Source organism: Meles meles, chromosome 13 (genome assembly GCF_922984935.1).
Source record: "Meles meles chromosome 13, mMelMel3.1 paternal haplotype, whole genome shotgun sequence".
Taxonomy (NCBI): domain Eukaryota; kingdom Metazoa; phylum Chordata; class Mammalia; order Carnivora; family Mustelidae; genus Meles; species Meles meles.
In genome coordinates, this window is record NC_060078.1 from 54,019,644 (window position 1) to 54,035,812 (window position 16,169).

Below are 16,169 nucleotides of genomic sequence, written 5' to 3' on the forward strand. Positions count from 1 at the left end.
AACTATGAGTTTATCAGATGACTCAAATGTCATCTTGAAATGGGAATGCTAATGTCACGACTTTGCATTTTGTCTTGAGGATTCAGCACTTCAAAGGTTTTGTAGGAAATTTTTATCGTCTAACCAAGAAATCATTTCTGTCTGGAAGAGCTTTGTAAAACAACAAAAATACAACATTCCTTTTAGATGGTTCTATTGTGTTTACTGGTATTTTTAAAAAAATTCATGGAGGGAGAAAGTATTTTCTCCCTTAAAAGGTTAAGGATGTCCTTCAACAGAATAAAAGTAGGAGTTTGACTTCTTGATACCCATTCGCCAATGTATTTATTGGGGGTCTATTCTGTACAAGGTCCTGGGTTAGGCAGCGCCTGGGGAAAGTTGGGGTCCTTATCGCACAGAGCTTACCCTGTGGTCGGGGAGGTAGACATTAAACCAATAAACGAACTGATTATCTATCATCATGAACAATTGATTATAACTATCAGAGGAAGCATGGGGGAAGACTTTCCCGAAGAAGGATGCTTATGCTAAACTCTGAAGACTGGAGGCTTTGGCTAAGCCAAGAAAGGGGGAGGGGGTGGGGAGGAAGCAAAGGAACAGAATATATGCATGAAGGCCTTGAAGTGGAAATAAGCTTGGTGCCACTGAACAATCTAAAAGCTGGTGTAGCCAGAGTCTAGAGAGCAAGCTGGCCTAAGTACCAGGTAGAGCTGGTAAGGCAGTTGGGCAGGATAGTGCTGCCTTAAAGGCCTTGCTTGAGGATTTGTCCTCTAGAGGAGCAAAGGGAAGTCTTTAAAGGGATTTAGATGGGAAAGCAAGAACCTGATTTTCACTTCAAAAAGATTAACAAAAGTGGTAAATTCTACATGCAAGTGGAAAGCAAAGGTATTTCTTAGTACAATTATATTTAATCCCTATCTCAATTTTATGATGAACAGGCTATCAGATTCTTTAAGTGGCTCCTCACATTTTCTGTTAGTATTCAGTATATCGGATATAGATCTTCTATCTTTATTTGCATAAAAAATTACTTCTGAACTTTCTTCCTGCTACCCTGGGAAGTCTCTGTAAACTAAAAGCATTATTTTGTATCTTCAGGCAACAAGCTTTGTGCCTGGCACAGAGCAACAACTCAGATTCCCAGACTGCTTGAGAAACAGATGTTAATTGGTTAATCATTTATAAGATTCTGTTTTGCAGATGGGTCAACTCTGAACATGAATTCAAGTTTTTTTTTTTTTTTTTTTTTGAATTCAAGTTTTTTAAATGGTCAAACCCTTAGTACCTGGTGTAAGTTAACAACTATTAACTAGCTATGAAGTTGATACTAACATCATCAGAGTTTTAGAATAAACACTGTGTGCCCATGGATTCCCAATGCTACCACTTTTTCTCATTTTTACTAGCCACAGAAGATGTAGGAGGTGGCGGTGATGACAAAAAGTCCAAAACATGCCTCATGTTATAATATAATCCGAGGGGTCAAAATTTCAAATATCGTTTCTACTTTTGAAGAAAAACAGAAGAAACAAACTTCATTCAGCACACCATCAACTAACAGAGTACCAGGATCTTCAGATATGCTACCCTTGCCGCCACCAAAAGGAAATATGTTGCTAGCCTGAAAACCCTGAGGGTAAAATAAAGTTCAACAAAAGTGCAAAATAGAAGATGAAAGTAAGCGCATTCTTGGTGCCAATTTGTTTTAAATTAAAAATATATAATCCTGAAACCATCACCAACTCTTTTTTTAAAGGTTCTTATTAATAGTATTCATTTGCTAGGGCTACCATAACAAAATACCAGCCTGTGTGGCATACACCACAGAAATTTATTTTCTTACGGTTCTGGAGGCTAGGAGTCCAAGATCAAGGTGTTGTCAGGGTTGGTTTCTTACGAGGCTTCTCCCCCTGGCTTGTAGATGGTCATCTTCTCTCCTTCTACTCTCACATAGTCTTTCCTTTTGTGCGTCTGTGTCCTAATCTCCTCTTCTTATAAGGACACAATCATATTGGATTAGGGCCCATTTGTATGATCTCATTTTACTCTAATTAACTCTTTAAATACCCTACCTCCAAATATAGTCATATTCTGAGGTCCTGGGGGGGTTGAATTTCAACATGAATTTGGGGGGGGGGAGACACAATTCAGCCCGTAACATTAATAATTGTGATTCATATCTCAAATTCCTTCCTAAACTAAAAATCTCTCATCTATGCATCTTAAGAGCAAATATAGAATTTATAACATCTATAAGTACTATACACAAAACAAGTAATAGGATGTCAAATGTTATTCCATCTGAAATGCTTATCATCTTTCCTCTTTTTAACCTTGATAATGGAAGGGTGAAGACCACACTGCTTTTGGCAGTTTATATATCTTTGCCCTATGCCCATCCCTCTCCCCAAGTCTGAAAGCAATTATTTTATGTATAACTAAGAATATTTTTTAATATTCTATTCTTCTCATTGAAAGAATAATCAGCTTATAAGATATTCCCTGGATAATCCTAATGTAAATTAAATTAGCTAATAAATGCTATGCATTATTAAGAAGCATGTGATTTGATTATGCAAGAATTTTACTATCAAAAGCAGTTTAGTGGAACTTCAACAGAGGTTATAAAAAAAAAGATTACTAAAACTATCTACCAAGCATTCTTTTGTCAAGAGAAACTAAGGACAATCAACTACTACTACAACATGGTACATGTTTAGACATCAGAGAAATTTAGGATTTCTTCCTTTACTTATCTACATAGACCAAATAATAATTATGCCATAAATTCTGCCACAGATATTTCTTATCAAAAGGTATCTAAGTTTTAATGAATCAAATTGATAGACTATGAAGCTCCAATGTTTTGTTATACAGAAGATATTTTTCAATGTTAAGGCCAAGAGGGAAAAAAAAAAAAATCACCATTTGTTGTATGTTTACAAGTAAAAATTATAAGATTGAGAATCATAGGATTGCTACTTTCACGTTAGAATGTTAAGGTCTGTGAGAGGAAAGATTTTTGTTTATTTTCTTCTATTTTGTTCCTTACTCTATCCTGGTACCTAGAGAGAGAGTAGTGCCTGGTACAAGGTAGGTTCTCAGTGAATACAAATGAATTATATTTTGAATAAATGTCATAACAAACAGGTATAAATGAAGAGTGCCTGTAAGTTAATAAAGTATCTTTAGGGGGGAAAAAACTCATTTAATATATACACTTGCATGAGTGTTGTATAGACAATAATAAGTCATCATCTTGAGAAAGTGATAACATGTACACCTTACTTTCATTACTTGAAATAATTTTGAAACTTTACTTTTAGGATTATTTTAGAAACTGCCTAAGAAACTCTTCCTTTAGGGGCATCTGGCTGGCTCAGTCGGTTAAGTGTCTGCCTTCAGTTCAAGTCAACATCTCAGAAAGCCCCCACCTGGCCCTGCCTGGTGGGGAGTCTGTTTCTCCCTCTGTCCCTCCCCCTGCTCATGTTCTAATACATAAATAAAATCTTTAAAAAAAAAAACCTCTTTCTTTAATTTTATGTAATTTTGGACCCCAAATTATCAGCTCAAACAACATCCCCTCCTCATTCACTAGAAAGCAAGTTGAGGAGCAGAGATGTACTGTCATTGAAGGTCTGCAAAAACAGGAACTTTGCTTAAGAGCAAGTAGAAGAAGGCATTAACTTCATGTCCCAAACAGTGGTCCACTGAACACCCCTGACTGTACTATAGCCAAATATGAGAGAGGTCTGTTGGAGAATTAATCTTTAAACTCGTCTTGTGGCCTTTTCAAAGACTCCTTAAAAATATGACTTCAAGAAAAATACAAAACAAAACAAATATATGACTTCGATTATGTATGAATGGATTAAGTGTTGTGATTATATATAATGATCTAAAATTTACTAATGAACCTAATGTCTATAAACCATACTTATAACACCAAATACATGAATCGATTTTGAGAGTCTAGTTTTCCTACTTATCATTTATAGGAATTTTATTTTCTGATGATCACTAAACTGAATTTTTTTTAATCATAAACATGTTTTAGCTACATATATACTAATATCAGTTTGCTTTCGGTCATTTCAACACTTTTTCCTTAGAAACTAAGATTCCTTTCTATTCACTGTAAGTAGTGAGATTAAAAAAAAATACAATTTCTTTAAGAAAATAAGGGGATTTAAAAACAATGTTCAACATTAACAAACCGATACTGATTTACTGTTTTTGATGGCTTAGAAATGACTGTGTAATTATTTCCTAGATATTTCCTTTGTAGCAACATCTAGCATAGTGCCTCACATATAACAGAAGCCTGATAAATATTTGAATTAATGAATAATAACTATTGAATAAAAGGAAAATCAGATAATAACCACTTAAAAATAAGACACTAAACTACTTATTCTGCAATTTAATGCCAATCATTCCATGTTTAAATGTCATTTAAAATACTTATATTAACAAAATAATTAAAATGCTGTGATTGCTTTCTACAGGTCCTCTCTTCACTAAATCATGCATCTTCCTATCCATCTCTCTGCACTTTACAAAAATGGGTTAAAACCTTTTTTAAAAAAATCAATACATTTGAAAATTTGATGAAAACTATGGACCTTTTCCCCCCATAAATACACATAATCACAGAAGTTTACACTCAGATTCTAGGAGTGCTTAGATCTCCTAAAGCCACATTCATTGACTCTAAGGGAGATGATCAGCAAATTAAGAATATCCATTTTATACTATATCCTGGTATATAAGTATATCCATATTTGTGTGACTACATCTGAGATAAGCTCCAGCATATACTATTATTAGTTAAATTATCTTATTATAGGATCTCTCTGTTGGAGAGTCAACTTCTGTGAACCTAATCTATCGCTGTAGACTTCTATGACCTCATTTGCTATTCCTGCTGCCCCATAGCATTAATTTACTTTATAATAAACTACTCTCACACCGGGAACTCAAATCTGATTATAACAAACTCCTTTAAGTAGTATAGCTGAGAAGGAAGCAAGAGAAAGGTAAGAAAAAAAAAAAAAGACAGCTAGAAACAGGTGGTAATGGGAAAGTAGGTGCTTAAAAGGAGGGGTACCCATCTATCAAAGCAAAGAAGGGGAAGACGTATTTACTCTATTTTATAATTTTTGTGAGACACCAATAATTCTAATAATTTAAATTAATTCAGGCAAGGGAAGATAAATATGAATGAATAAAAACAGCAACAAAAACCCCTACAAAATACAGGAACAATGAACTCTCCATACAGTTGTACTAGCTTTATCCTCTAGCAGCTACAGATGGAGCGGTTGTAAATAAGCATCTGAAAAGATATGTAAGGGATGAGGAAACATGTCTCCAATAGAACTGAAAAACTTCCAAAGCAGCTGACTTCTTGAGAGTAGTTGGATTTTTATTTCTGAAGATAAACCACTCAAGCTGCAACTTGTAGATAAAATTTTTGTGAAGAGTTTCAAAGTGTGCTTTCACAGTGAGGAATGTGGGCTTCTCTCTTCCATCTCACAGAAATAAATCTTGGAAATAGTCATCAAATTCTTCTTCTCTATTTAAAGGAAAAAGTATATGTATTGATTAAGCTCAACAATTACAGAAAAAAATTACTAGGTGACACATTATAGGTGATTAATGAAAATAAAATATTTTAACTCATTTGCTGATTTTTCTATATATTGATATATTTCATGATTCAGCCATCAAATAACCCTCAGCTTTTGGAATAATCATAAGTATATCCAGATTGATTAAATTTGAAATGTTTTATATGTTGCCCCCACACCCTAAATGTATTTATTACCTAAGATTTTACTTTAAAGTAAAATGTTACTTTATCTGTGAAGAGTTGTGCTTCATAACGGTTATGAAATGTTACTACTTCTCTTTACTTTTTGGTTGACAGAATTCTCTATTCTTTCTCATTTCAAATTATAGTCTGATCAAGAAATGAATGAAAAAGAAAACTATTTTCAGGAAAAATACAAGTCTTACTCCTAGGAATGGGGAAAATCTGCTTAGGCTGTAGGTCTTTATTGCTATGGGAATAGTAAATATATATTCGTAGCAGTAAATATCATGTGTAAAACAATGAATCAAAATCTGAAAGGAGATATTAAATTGTATTGTAATATGGTAAAATAAAATGAAAACTGTCAAGTACTAAATAAATATTAGCACTTGGAACCAGAGTGATACAGGAAAATACCACAAGATTTCAAGTCAGACACTGTTTAAGTTCTAGCTCTGTCACTTATTAGCTTATATTAGCAGGTTACTTAACTTCTCTGGGCTCAGTCTCCTTGTTTGTACAAAGGAGAACATTGTATTTCCTCACAGTGAGGATTAAATGATTACACACACACACACACACACACACACACACACACACACACAGTTGCCTTTCTCCCTTCTGGGACAGGGAATCAAGCTGGAAAGTAAAATCCAGTCTACCAGTCTCTTCAGAAAAAGTTCTTGTAGATCAGGGATTCAAAATGGGACTCCATTATTTGGTTTTAAATAACTGTGAATGCATAAAGCCATTATACCCATGTTCAAATTTTTAAAAAATTACTACAGAATCAGATAAAGTTGATTTAATAATTATTTGTAATTTGATATCCCCCATGCTTTTCCTCCCACATGCCAGCAATATACAGTAAAATTTTTTAAGTTGTAATGAGAATTTAAATATAGGAAATTAACTGAATCTCTGTGTAGGCTTAGGTGCTCAGTACTTGATCATTGTCAAGTACTTATAAGGTCACAAAAAGTTCTGGATGATGAGAGTCTTCTTAGGATTTACTCAAGTATCTTCATTGCCTTAAAAAGGTGAGCCCATCTGTCAATTTCAGCTATAAAGCTCTTCAATGGGAAGTTATACCATCAGAAGTTTAGTCCATAGTTTAACTAGGATAGCAGTATTTTATTTACAGTAATAGCTTTCTTGTAATCTGATCTATAATGACCATATATTTAGGAATTCTTTAGTTGGCTAGGAAAAAAAAAGTTAAATTCACAGAAAAAAAGTGATCTTGTTTAAAAAACCTCTTTCTAAAACACCTGAATTCTACTACACTGAGAACATATAATTAGCAAGATGTTTCGTAAGCAGCTTAAATTAGTGAATTATGATTGATTCAACAGGCACTATTCCATATTTCCATCTTTCATAAATCTTTCCATTATGAGCCAATATGCCTAAAGACTAACAAAATGAGACTAAAATTTATTGAGCACTTATATTTGTAGGTATTGTATCAAGTACTTTACAAATTTTTATTTCATTAACTCTTCACAATAAATAATTTATTATACTAATAATAACTCTTCACACTAAATTCTGCAGTAGGTATTATTTTATCGTCTTGTTACAGATAAAGCTAAGTGCTGAACATCCCAGTATATGACAAGAGCTGACAAAATTCCAGCCCACATCCAGATGGCTCTTCCAAATCAAGACAGATAACAATGTACACACTGAGTTATCCTGTCTTCGGGAGGCTAAGGTGGTTGTTGGCAAGTAAACTTTTACCCATACGCAGACAGCTTCAAGGGGCTCCCTGTACACATTTATGATAATCAGAATATAAAGAATAGGCTGCTGTGGAACTAGGGAACAGCCCTTCTCTAAAGGATCCTAAGTAAAGACCGGACGGTCATTTGGCAAGGAAAGCTGAAGTAAGATTTACTCACTGAGAGGAAGCTGAATGAGTTAGCAGTTTGTGGCCACAAACAATGACTAGGAATAAACTCTGATCTTACCAGGCTAGGTAGTCCTTGGCATTAAACAGACATTCTTGATGAAAAGTTTTTTCATTAATTGTTATCAAGAATGGCTGTGGTTGTAGCTTCCTTACTGATGCAAAAGGTACACATTATCTAGTAATATCAGGACTCACTGTGATTTTTCATCTGTTTCTGGTAGGGGGCCCTTCCAAAGTTCAGATTCTGAAGTACCTTCTTCTTCATCAGAATTTCCTATTGATTTAAAAGAGATTTTTTAAAATGTGTTATATTTAGAACATATTTTGAATTACCCACCAAGCAATTAAACTAACTTCAGTTTAGCTTCACTTTTATGGCTCTGAAAATGTAATTCACTCTTTCAGACCAATAAATTCTTCTTAGAAATAAATAAATAAGCTGAGATATACCAAAGAGTCTCAGCAAAAAGACCAAGGAAAGTCTCATGGGAAAGTTCCCTAAGTTACACTGAGGGAACTTCAGTGGAACTTCCACTGAAAGTGGCACTTCTACTTTCACTGTGGCAATTCCAGTACTAACTCATAAAGGAATCATCTCTTGCAATATAATTGCCTTTGATTTAGTTTTTTCTTTCTGTTGGCATATAAAAGACATGTAGGTTAAGGTTTTTGTAGAGTATATTTACATTAGGATCAAGAATTCATGAACTTCACTTATTTGTGGAGCATAACAAATAACATGGAGGACATGGGGAGATGGAGAGGAGAGGGAGTTGAGGGAAACTGAAAGGGGAGATGAACCATGAGAGACTATGGACTCTGAAAAACAACCAGAGGGTTTTAAAGGGGTGGGGGGTGGGGGGGGGTTGGGAGGTTGAGGAACCAGGTGGTGGGTAATAGGGAGGGCACGTACTCGGTGTGATGCCAAAACAATGAACACTGTTATGCTGTAAATAAACAAATAAACAAATAAAAAAAAGGGGCGTACTAAAAAAAAAAAAAAGAATTCATGAACTGAACTAGTACATAGAACTAGTTAGTTAAATTATGAAAAAATATTATGATGCTTTCAAAATCTGATGCTGATTAAATTAATTAGAAGAAGCTGGTTTCAATAAAGAAATAGACATATTCATACTTGTTAGGAGTAAAAATTCTGTAAACTTTATTCTTGAGGAAAATCTAGCAATACAGATCAGTTTAAAATTTACATATCCTTTGACCAGCAATGCTGCTTTTAAGAATTTAATTATTTACTTAGAATAAATAAGCACCTGAGATACTTGTACAAGATGTTCATTACATAACAACAACAACAACAGAAAACCTATATCCCTACCAATTAGGGATCAAGGATTGGTTAAATTAATATAATATAGCTATTAAAAAAAACCTTGGCATATCTATAGTATTACCATGGAAAAATGTCTGTGCTGTTTCAAAATTTTTAAAATTACAGAAAATATGCATGGTATAATCTCATTTATGATTACATATGTGTATATATACTGTAAGTTTGTAAGGACAAACAAAACTTAACAGTAATTATATTACCTGTGGCCTGGGATACTTTCACTTTCTATGTAAAATATTTCCAAATTTTTTGTATTTTAAGCAATGATCAAGTATTGCTTTTAAAAATCAGCCAAAACAATAAAGAAATTTCTATTTTTAAAATATAACAAAATCAACATGTTTCAAAAATCACCCTATATTAGTGAACTAAAAATTATCAAATACTGAAAAATATAAGGCAATAAAAGTATATGCTATAAAGTAATTATATTAGCAAATAGTTCCTCTCTAATAAGTTAGTCTCAAAAAGAAGTGAAACAAATTCAGCCTATCAATACAGAATGTCCCTTAGTTAAACACACACAAAAATAAAACAGCATTGATTTGCCCACAGTGCTTTTAGCCTTTTACCTGTTGGACTTTGAACCTTCAATCAATATGCATGTCTGAACTTTGGTTCTAACTGTGTCTATTCTGGCATAAATTATAACAAAAATGGCAGGGGAAAAAAAAAAAAGGAGAGGGGTTATATTTGGGGGGGGGGTAGAGGGAGAGGGGGAGAAACTTAAACAGGCTCCATGCCCAGAGCAGAACCTGTCACAAGGCTTGATCTCACAACCTTGAGATCATGACCTGAGCTGAAATCAAGAGTGGACACAACCAAGTGAGCCACCCAGGCGCCTCAGGGGTTGTATTTGTAACGATCTACATACAAAGACAATAAAAGATGATTAAAATTATAAAGCCTTGGGAACCAGATTCCCACTCAGTGACAACCAGTGTGGAAAATGCCAGTGTCTCAAACTGAATGTGTGAGAAGAGAAAAATAAAAGTGTTCTACTCCTATTTTTATGAAAACTCACTAACATGAGATCAAGAAACCACAGAAAAAACTAATTAGGCCTAATAGTTAACATTATGGTGTTACCCTATTAATGATGTCAAAGAACAAAACTTACAAGATCTTTGAAAGTGGGCAGCTAATTTTTTTAGGGTTGAAAGTTCTTTATTTTTTTTTCCAGCATAACAATATTCATTGTTTTTGCACAACACCCAGTGCTCCATGCAATACGTGCCCTCCCTATTACCCACCACCTGGTTCCCCCAACCTCCCACCCCCGCCCCTTCAAAAAACTCAGGCTGTTTTTCAGAGTCCATATTCTTTTATGGTTCACCTAGTGGGCAGCTACTTTTAAAAGGCCTGGGGCGCCTGGGTGGCTCAGTGGGTTAAAGCCTCTGCCTTCGGCTCAGGTCATGATCCCAAGGTCTTGGGATCGAGCCCCGCGTCCGGCTCTCTGCTCAGCAGGGAGCCTGCTTCCCTTCCTCTCTCTCTGGCTGCCTCTCTGCCTATCTGTGATCTCTGTCTGTCAAATAAACAAATTTAAAAAAAAAAAAAAAAAGGCCTTACAAACACCTGCCCTCTCTTCCCTTTCGAGAGTACTTCCCACATGCCAGCTTTCCTACACCAGTTTTCTGATACTAGACAAGTGAGTTTTACTAAAAGGTCCAATCAGTTTAGAACATTATAAAGTAACCTTCTTTCAAAGATCATATGCTTAAAAAGCAGCCAAATATTGTTAGAGAATCAAATCTAGAAGACTGGACTACATGACCTTTAAGTTCAACTCTGAATCTATACCATTCTAGTTCCCTGAGAACAGCAGTAACTAGAAACCATTCCTATGGTAACTGCCACGACGGGCCTGAGATAGGAGGGGCACTGCTAAGGAAAACACAGTGAGAATAGGCAATACAAATGGGTGCTCTGGTATCAGTGTCAAAACTACATAGCAGTTACTAGCAACTGGGGATCAGAATGTACATCACTGACTCTCTGTGGGATCTTGCAGGTCTTTGATCCAGCCCTTATCCAATGATTGAATCTCTTACTGCAACATCTCCCTTGACAAGTGGCTGTCCAATCTATGCTTAACACTTCACTACTTCATGAAGAGCCCAGTCCTCTGTTCTTTCTTCAGACAGTTCTAATTGACAAGTTTTTCCTTAAATTAAGGCAAAAATCTGTCTCTGGGCAATTTTTATCCAGAGACTCTCATTCTGCCAAATAGTCATCAAAAATAAGTCTCCTACACAACAGCAGTCTTACAAACATCTACAGTTTCCTTGTCTACCTCCTTACCCCTTCCCTCTCATCCCTTCACTTTTTTCCAAACTAAACATCTATATTTCCTTCAACCTTCTTCCTATGACACAATTTCAAGTTCTGTCTGTCAATGCCTTGGTTATTCCATTCTTAATCTGCTTTTAAGTTTTCAATGTTCCTTTTATAATGCAAATTCTAAAATGCAAACTGTGTATAATTTTCCCCATACGTTTGAATAATGAAAGCAGATATGTCATCTTGGTTTTTCTAGATATTATATGATGCCTAAATAACTTGGGCTTACTGAAGAAGTGGCAAGTCTCTAATTATGATAACAAATGGACAGGTCAAACTTAAACAGATTTAATTTTTGATCTGACCAATTCTAGAGAACAAAACACAGAATCTGTTTAATGGCTGGTTTTTTTTTTTCCCCTTTCTTTAACAATAATAATAGCTACAGGTTAACAAGAACTTACTTTGTGTTGGACACACGCTTTACATATAAATTGTCTCATTTGGCTCTGACAATAATAAAACAAAGTTAAGTCTCTTTATACCTATTTTACATATAGAGCTGAGACGCAGAAAGATCAAATCATTTAATGTAGATTTATACAATTTTTCTGCCAAAACTGGGGTTTGAAGAGTGGACTTACACTTGACTCACTGAACAGTTATTGATGATATAGGTAAAGGGGCACAGACATTGTGGAGTTATAAATCTGTGTTTCATCCCAGCTCTGCTATTAACCAACTAATAGAACTTTGGTAATTTATGTAAATTCTCTTGGTCTTGGTTCTCCTGTCTGCAAAATGGGATATTATATGCCCATTATTAAGATTAAATGAGGTAATACAAGTAAGTCATTGCCATTTTGGCTGATAGAGTAGATAATCAACAAATCCAAGTTAAAATTATTTTTCCTCACAGAAACTGGGTTTTTCTTCATAGATTTGGTTTTAGTAATCCAATGTTAAATGGTGGTAAAAGGGTAACTGAACATTATCTAGGTGCAAATGAAAGATAGTATATATATACTACTTCAGCCCAGATAGCCTGAGTCTATTAGTCTCATGCCCAGCTGTATCCTAGAAACTGTCACTACACTTCACCTAATTTAGGAAAAAGAGCTACAGATCAATTAGGATTCACAAGGGAAGAAACAAAGTATCAGTGCTTAGGACACTTCAAATATGCTGAAAATAAAACTGGTATGAGCAAAATAATTCATAAGGAACATGTTGTATTCCTAAACTAGAGGAATGCCTCCACTGACAACTCCCTCTCCATTAAATCTTTAAACAAAAATATTTTAAAACTTCTCTTTTTCTATTTTTTCATAGTGCAAAATTTCTGATTACTGACCACTTAAAAATTCTCCTTAAGAATTATATTAAAATGCTAACTGGGGTGCCTGGGTGGCTCAGTGTGTTAAAGTCTCTGCCTTTGGCTCAGGTCATGATCCCAGAGTCCTGGGATCAAGCCCTGCATCAGGCTCTCTGCTCAGCAGGGAGCCTGCTTCCCTTCCTCTCTCTCTGCCTGCCTCTCTGCCTACTTGTGATCTCTGTCAAATAAATAAAATCTTTAAAAAAATAAAATAAAATAAAATGCTAATAATGTTTCTTTTTGAATGGTGGAATTTGGAGTAATTACTAATTTTTTTTCTTGAGTTTGCCAGAGTAAATATATATTACTTTATATCAGGAAAAAAAATTAATTTTTAAGTTTACAAATTTCCAAGCCTAGAAATGTCAGAAAATAAGTCCAGGTATTATAAAATGATTTAGACAGGCTACTGAATCACACTTCATTGTTAGCCCTAACCCTACTGCAAGGTCTTTAAGAAATCTGACACTGTGTTACTATTGAGATGCAAGGCTACTGTTTGTTATATCACAGGTGGATGTCCCTTTTATGAACACACAGGAGAGTCTGCTCTCAGAACTCCACCTGGAAAAGAGATGAATACTCTGCATATGATCTTACGGGTACAATTAAAATTTCTGCTGGTAGTTTCCCTTGGTTTGTTTAGAAGAACAGTGACAAATGTGTGATCTACCTTTGTAATTACGCAGGACTTTTTAAGTAAACATCTGTCTGTGTTAATTTTACTTCAAGCTTTACTTGGCTCTTCTATCTTATTTTTCCATTATCCTGATTTTACTTTTAAAAACCTTATTTTATTGTATCTATAAGTTATTTGAATGTTTTTTGGAATGTTGCAGGAAAGAAATAATAAAAGCTATGGCAAATATTCAATAAAATCTAAACTGACTTGATATAATCTGGTAAAAACCACAGTATTTATTAAAAAACTAACCACTAGTAACCAGTCGCCAACATCTTACTTTCCATATACAAACCACGTATTTCATTTGATCAGTCAAAATCACCAAATAACAGAGATTACTCAATATACAATACAAGAAACATTTCTTAAACCTTAATCCACTTCCCCAATTCTTTTTCCATTCCAACCTCATCCTTCTGCTTTTCTTCCTTCATATTCTAAAAAGTGAAATTAAACTGTGTATCCATTGTATTTACTGAAGAAGAAAATTTTATGCTCTTCTATTTTAAAATAAGAAAGTTTAAAATGTTCAAAATTGGGGAAGAAATTGTACACTTTTGCTATTTTTTTTCTATGATTTTTCTACATAGTACAAAACCAAAAAATGATACATCAGAGCAAGTCACAATTGATGGGAAACCCAAACTGTGAATAACTTTAATCTATGTATTTTTATTAAATAAAGAAATACTAGATATTTACTGTTTACAGAATTTTCTGATTTCTTTGAGGATGAATGCCCTGAAAAGAAAAGAGCATTGTTTTGTTAAAAATCATTTTGCAATCGGTAACAGTTCTAGCTGTAATTCTTCCAAAGGCTTCCTAAGTGTCTAGTTTACTTAAGAGTCTTACAGAAAAACACCTCACTGTCTTCTAATCCTTCATGTTCCTCAGACTTATCTCTCTAATTAAAATGTTAGGTTCTTCAAGGCAGAGGTTATTTTATGCCTGGAATACATAGCACAAAGCTTAAAAAATATGAACACCTGGGGCGCCTGGGTGGCTCAGTGGGTTAAGCCGCTGCCTTCAGCTCAGGTCATGATCTCAGCGTCCTGGGATCAAGTCCTGCACCAAGTCCTGCTCAGCAGGAAGCCTGCTTCCCTCTCTCTCTCTCTCTGCCTACTTGTAATCTCTCTCTGTTAAATAAATAAATAAAATCTTTAGGAAAAAAAAAATATATGAACACCTGTAAAAAAAAAAAAAAGAAAAAAAATCTCAGGTTGCTTAAAAAACTCATAGATTAGCTGCAATATAACCATATTGTATAGGTGATGAACATCAGAAAGCAGTTTATAAATAAGTACTCATTTTTCACAATACTTTTTCAAATACAGATGAGAATTTTTAGTAACTAAAATTCACACAAAATATTACTTCATAAAACAAATTTTCAGTTCTACAAGTTATCCAGAGAAACAGAAAGGAAAAAGCACTTAAAATCTACTAATGTAATTTTTAAAAAAATCATCACTCTACAGGGTCTCCCGCTCCCGTAATAAGACTACAAGGGAAATTATTACAAAGACTGATAAATCGAAAAAAAAATTACAGCTAACAGATGGAGAGTAACAATTCCTCTCCTTGGATAGGAGCTCTCATAAACCAAAGCTGATACCTACATGGCCCCTTTCAGGCCCAGTGAAGAGGGTGTCAGAACCATAGGGTCAAGACTCCACAGGTACCCAAGGCCTGGACTGCAGCTTTGGATTATAATTTCTTTTTTGTTTTGTTTTTAGCTTGTTGTTTCTTCCCTCCGATTTCCTACTCAGAAAGCAAATAAAAATATAGCTACGATGTGACAAATTCTTTCTTGTCATCTGAGGAACATGATACCGTTACAAATGTCTACAGGTAAAAAACAGGTTAGGCTTACTTTAGAGGCCAAAGGACATAACTGGAACCAAAGGGAAGAAATTATAGATTGGGGCTAAATTAGTTTAAGACACCTGCTAGCAATTACAACTAACTGAAAAGTAAAAGTAAAAGAATATTTTGGATGGTAGTAAGTTCCTCTTTCCTGGAGGTGTTGAAGCAAAAGCAGAACAAGTACCTAATATAGAGCAGTACATCTCAAACTTTACAATGCGTATGAATCATCCTGACTTAAAGTGCAATTGGGGAAGGGTCTGAGATCGTGTATTTCTAACACATTCCCAAGTGATGAGAATGCCAGCAGACTTACTTTGAAAAGCAAAGTCACAGAATATCTTTAGTCATGATCCTACGATAGATCTCTGATGTTCCTTTCAATGTTGAGAAACCACTGTTTCACTGATTCACTCACTCATCTAAATATCTATCAAATGCCTACTATGTGGAGAAAGCATGGTGCTTAGAAATAATTAAATCACACAGTCCCTTCCTTAATAGAAAATAAACAAACTATTCCAAGGGTGACTGATATGTATCTCTAAAGGAGAAGTGCAGAGTGCTACTGGAATATGTAACAGGGACCTAACTTTGCCTGGAGGAATGGGTGAAGGGTGTCAGGAAAGGCCTTCCCAAGGAAGGGAGTTTGGGGATGCTGTGGTAGTAGTGGGAGGGATAAGATCTTCAACTTTCTGCCAAGACACTCTACCAAAGTACCTTGTTCTGCTCAGACCTGCCAAAGTAGACTGGTCCTCAAAGTCAAGCTATTGGTCTTTCTTACATTTTCTCTCTATCCATTCATTCGGCCATGTAGCTACTCAATTATTCATCCATCCACCCACTTATTTTGTTTGTTTGTAAACTGACACCATA

General features: G+C 34.8%; 2 protein-coding genes across 3 annotated transcripts in view; one reads left to right on the forward strand and one right to left on the reverse strand.

The window, feature by feature from the left end:
• The window catches only part of PDE6C (phosphodiesterase 6C), a 50,902-nt gene extending 45,779 nt beyond the window's left edge, over positions 1 to 5,123 (forward strand). Inside the window, exon 21 of the mRNA XM_046026442.1 lies at positions 1,407 to 5,123. Coding sequence (XP_045882398.1) covers positions 1,407 to 1,468 — 62 coding nt within the window. The 3' untranslated portion in view covers positions 1,469 to 5,123. The remainder of the gene's footprint in view (positions 1 to 1,406) is intronic.
• A 156-nt stretch (positions 5,124 to 5,279) lies between these two features.
• The window catches only part of LOC123954969 (protein FRA10AC1), a 34,525-nt gene continuing 23,635 nt past the window's right edge, over positions 5,280 to 16,169 (reverse strand). Inside the window, exons 13-15 of one of the 2 annotated variants that reach the window (XM_046026439.1) lie at positions 14,130 to 14,168; positions 7,929 to 8,007; positions 5,280 to 5,578 (exon numbers count right to left, since the gene is read on the reverse strand). In XM_046026439.1, coding sequence (XP_045882395.1) covers positions 5,536 to 5,578; positions 7,929 to 8,007; positions 14,130 to 14,168 — 161 coding nt within the window. In that variant the 3' untranslated portion in view covers positions 5,280 to 5,535. The remainder of the gene's footprint in view (positions 5,579 to 7,928; positions 8,008 to 14,129; positions 14,169 to 16,169) is intronic. The other variant, XM_046026440.1, reaches the window with a different exon arrangement.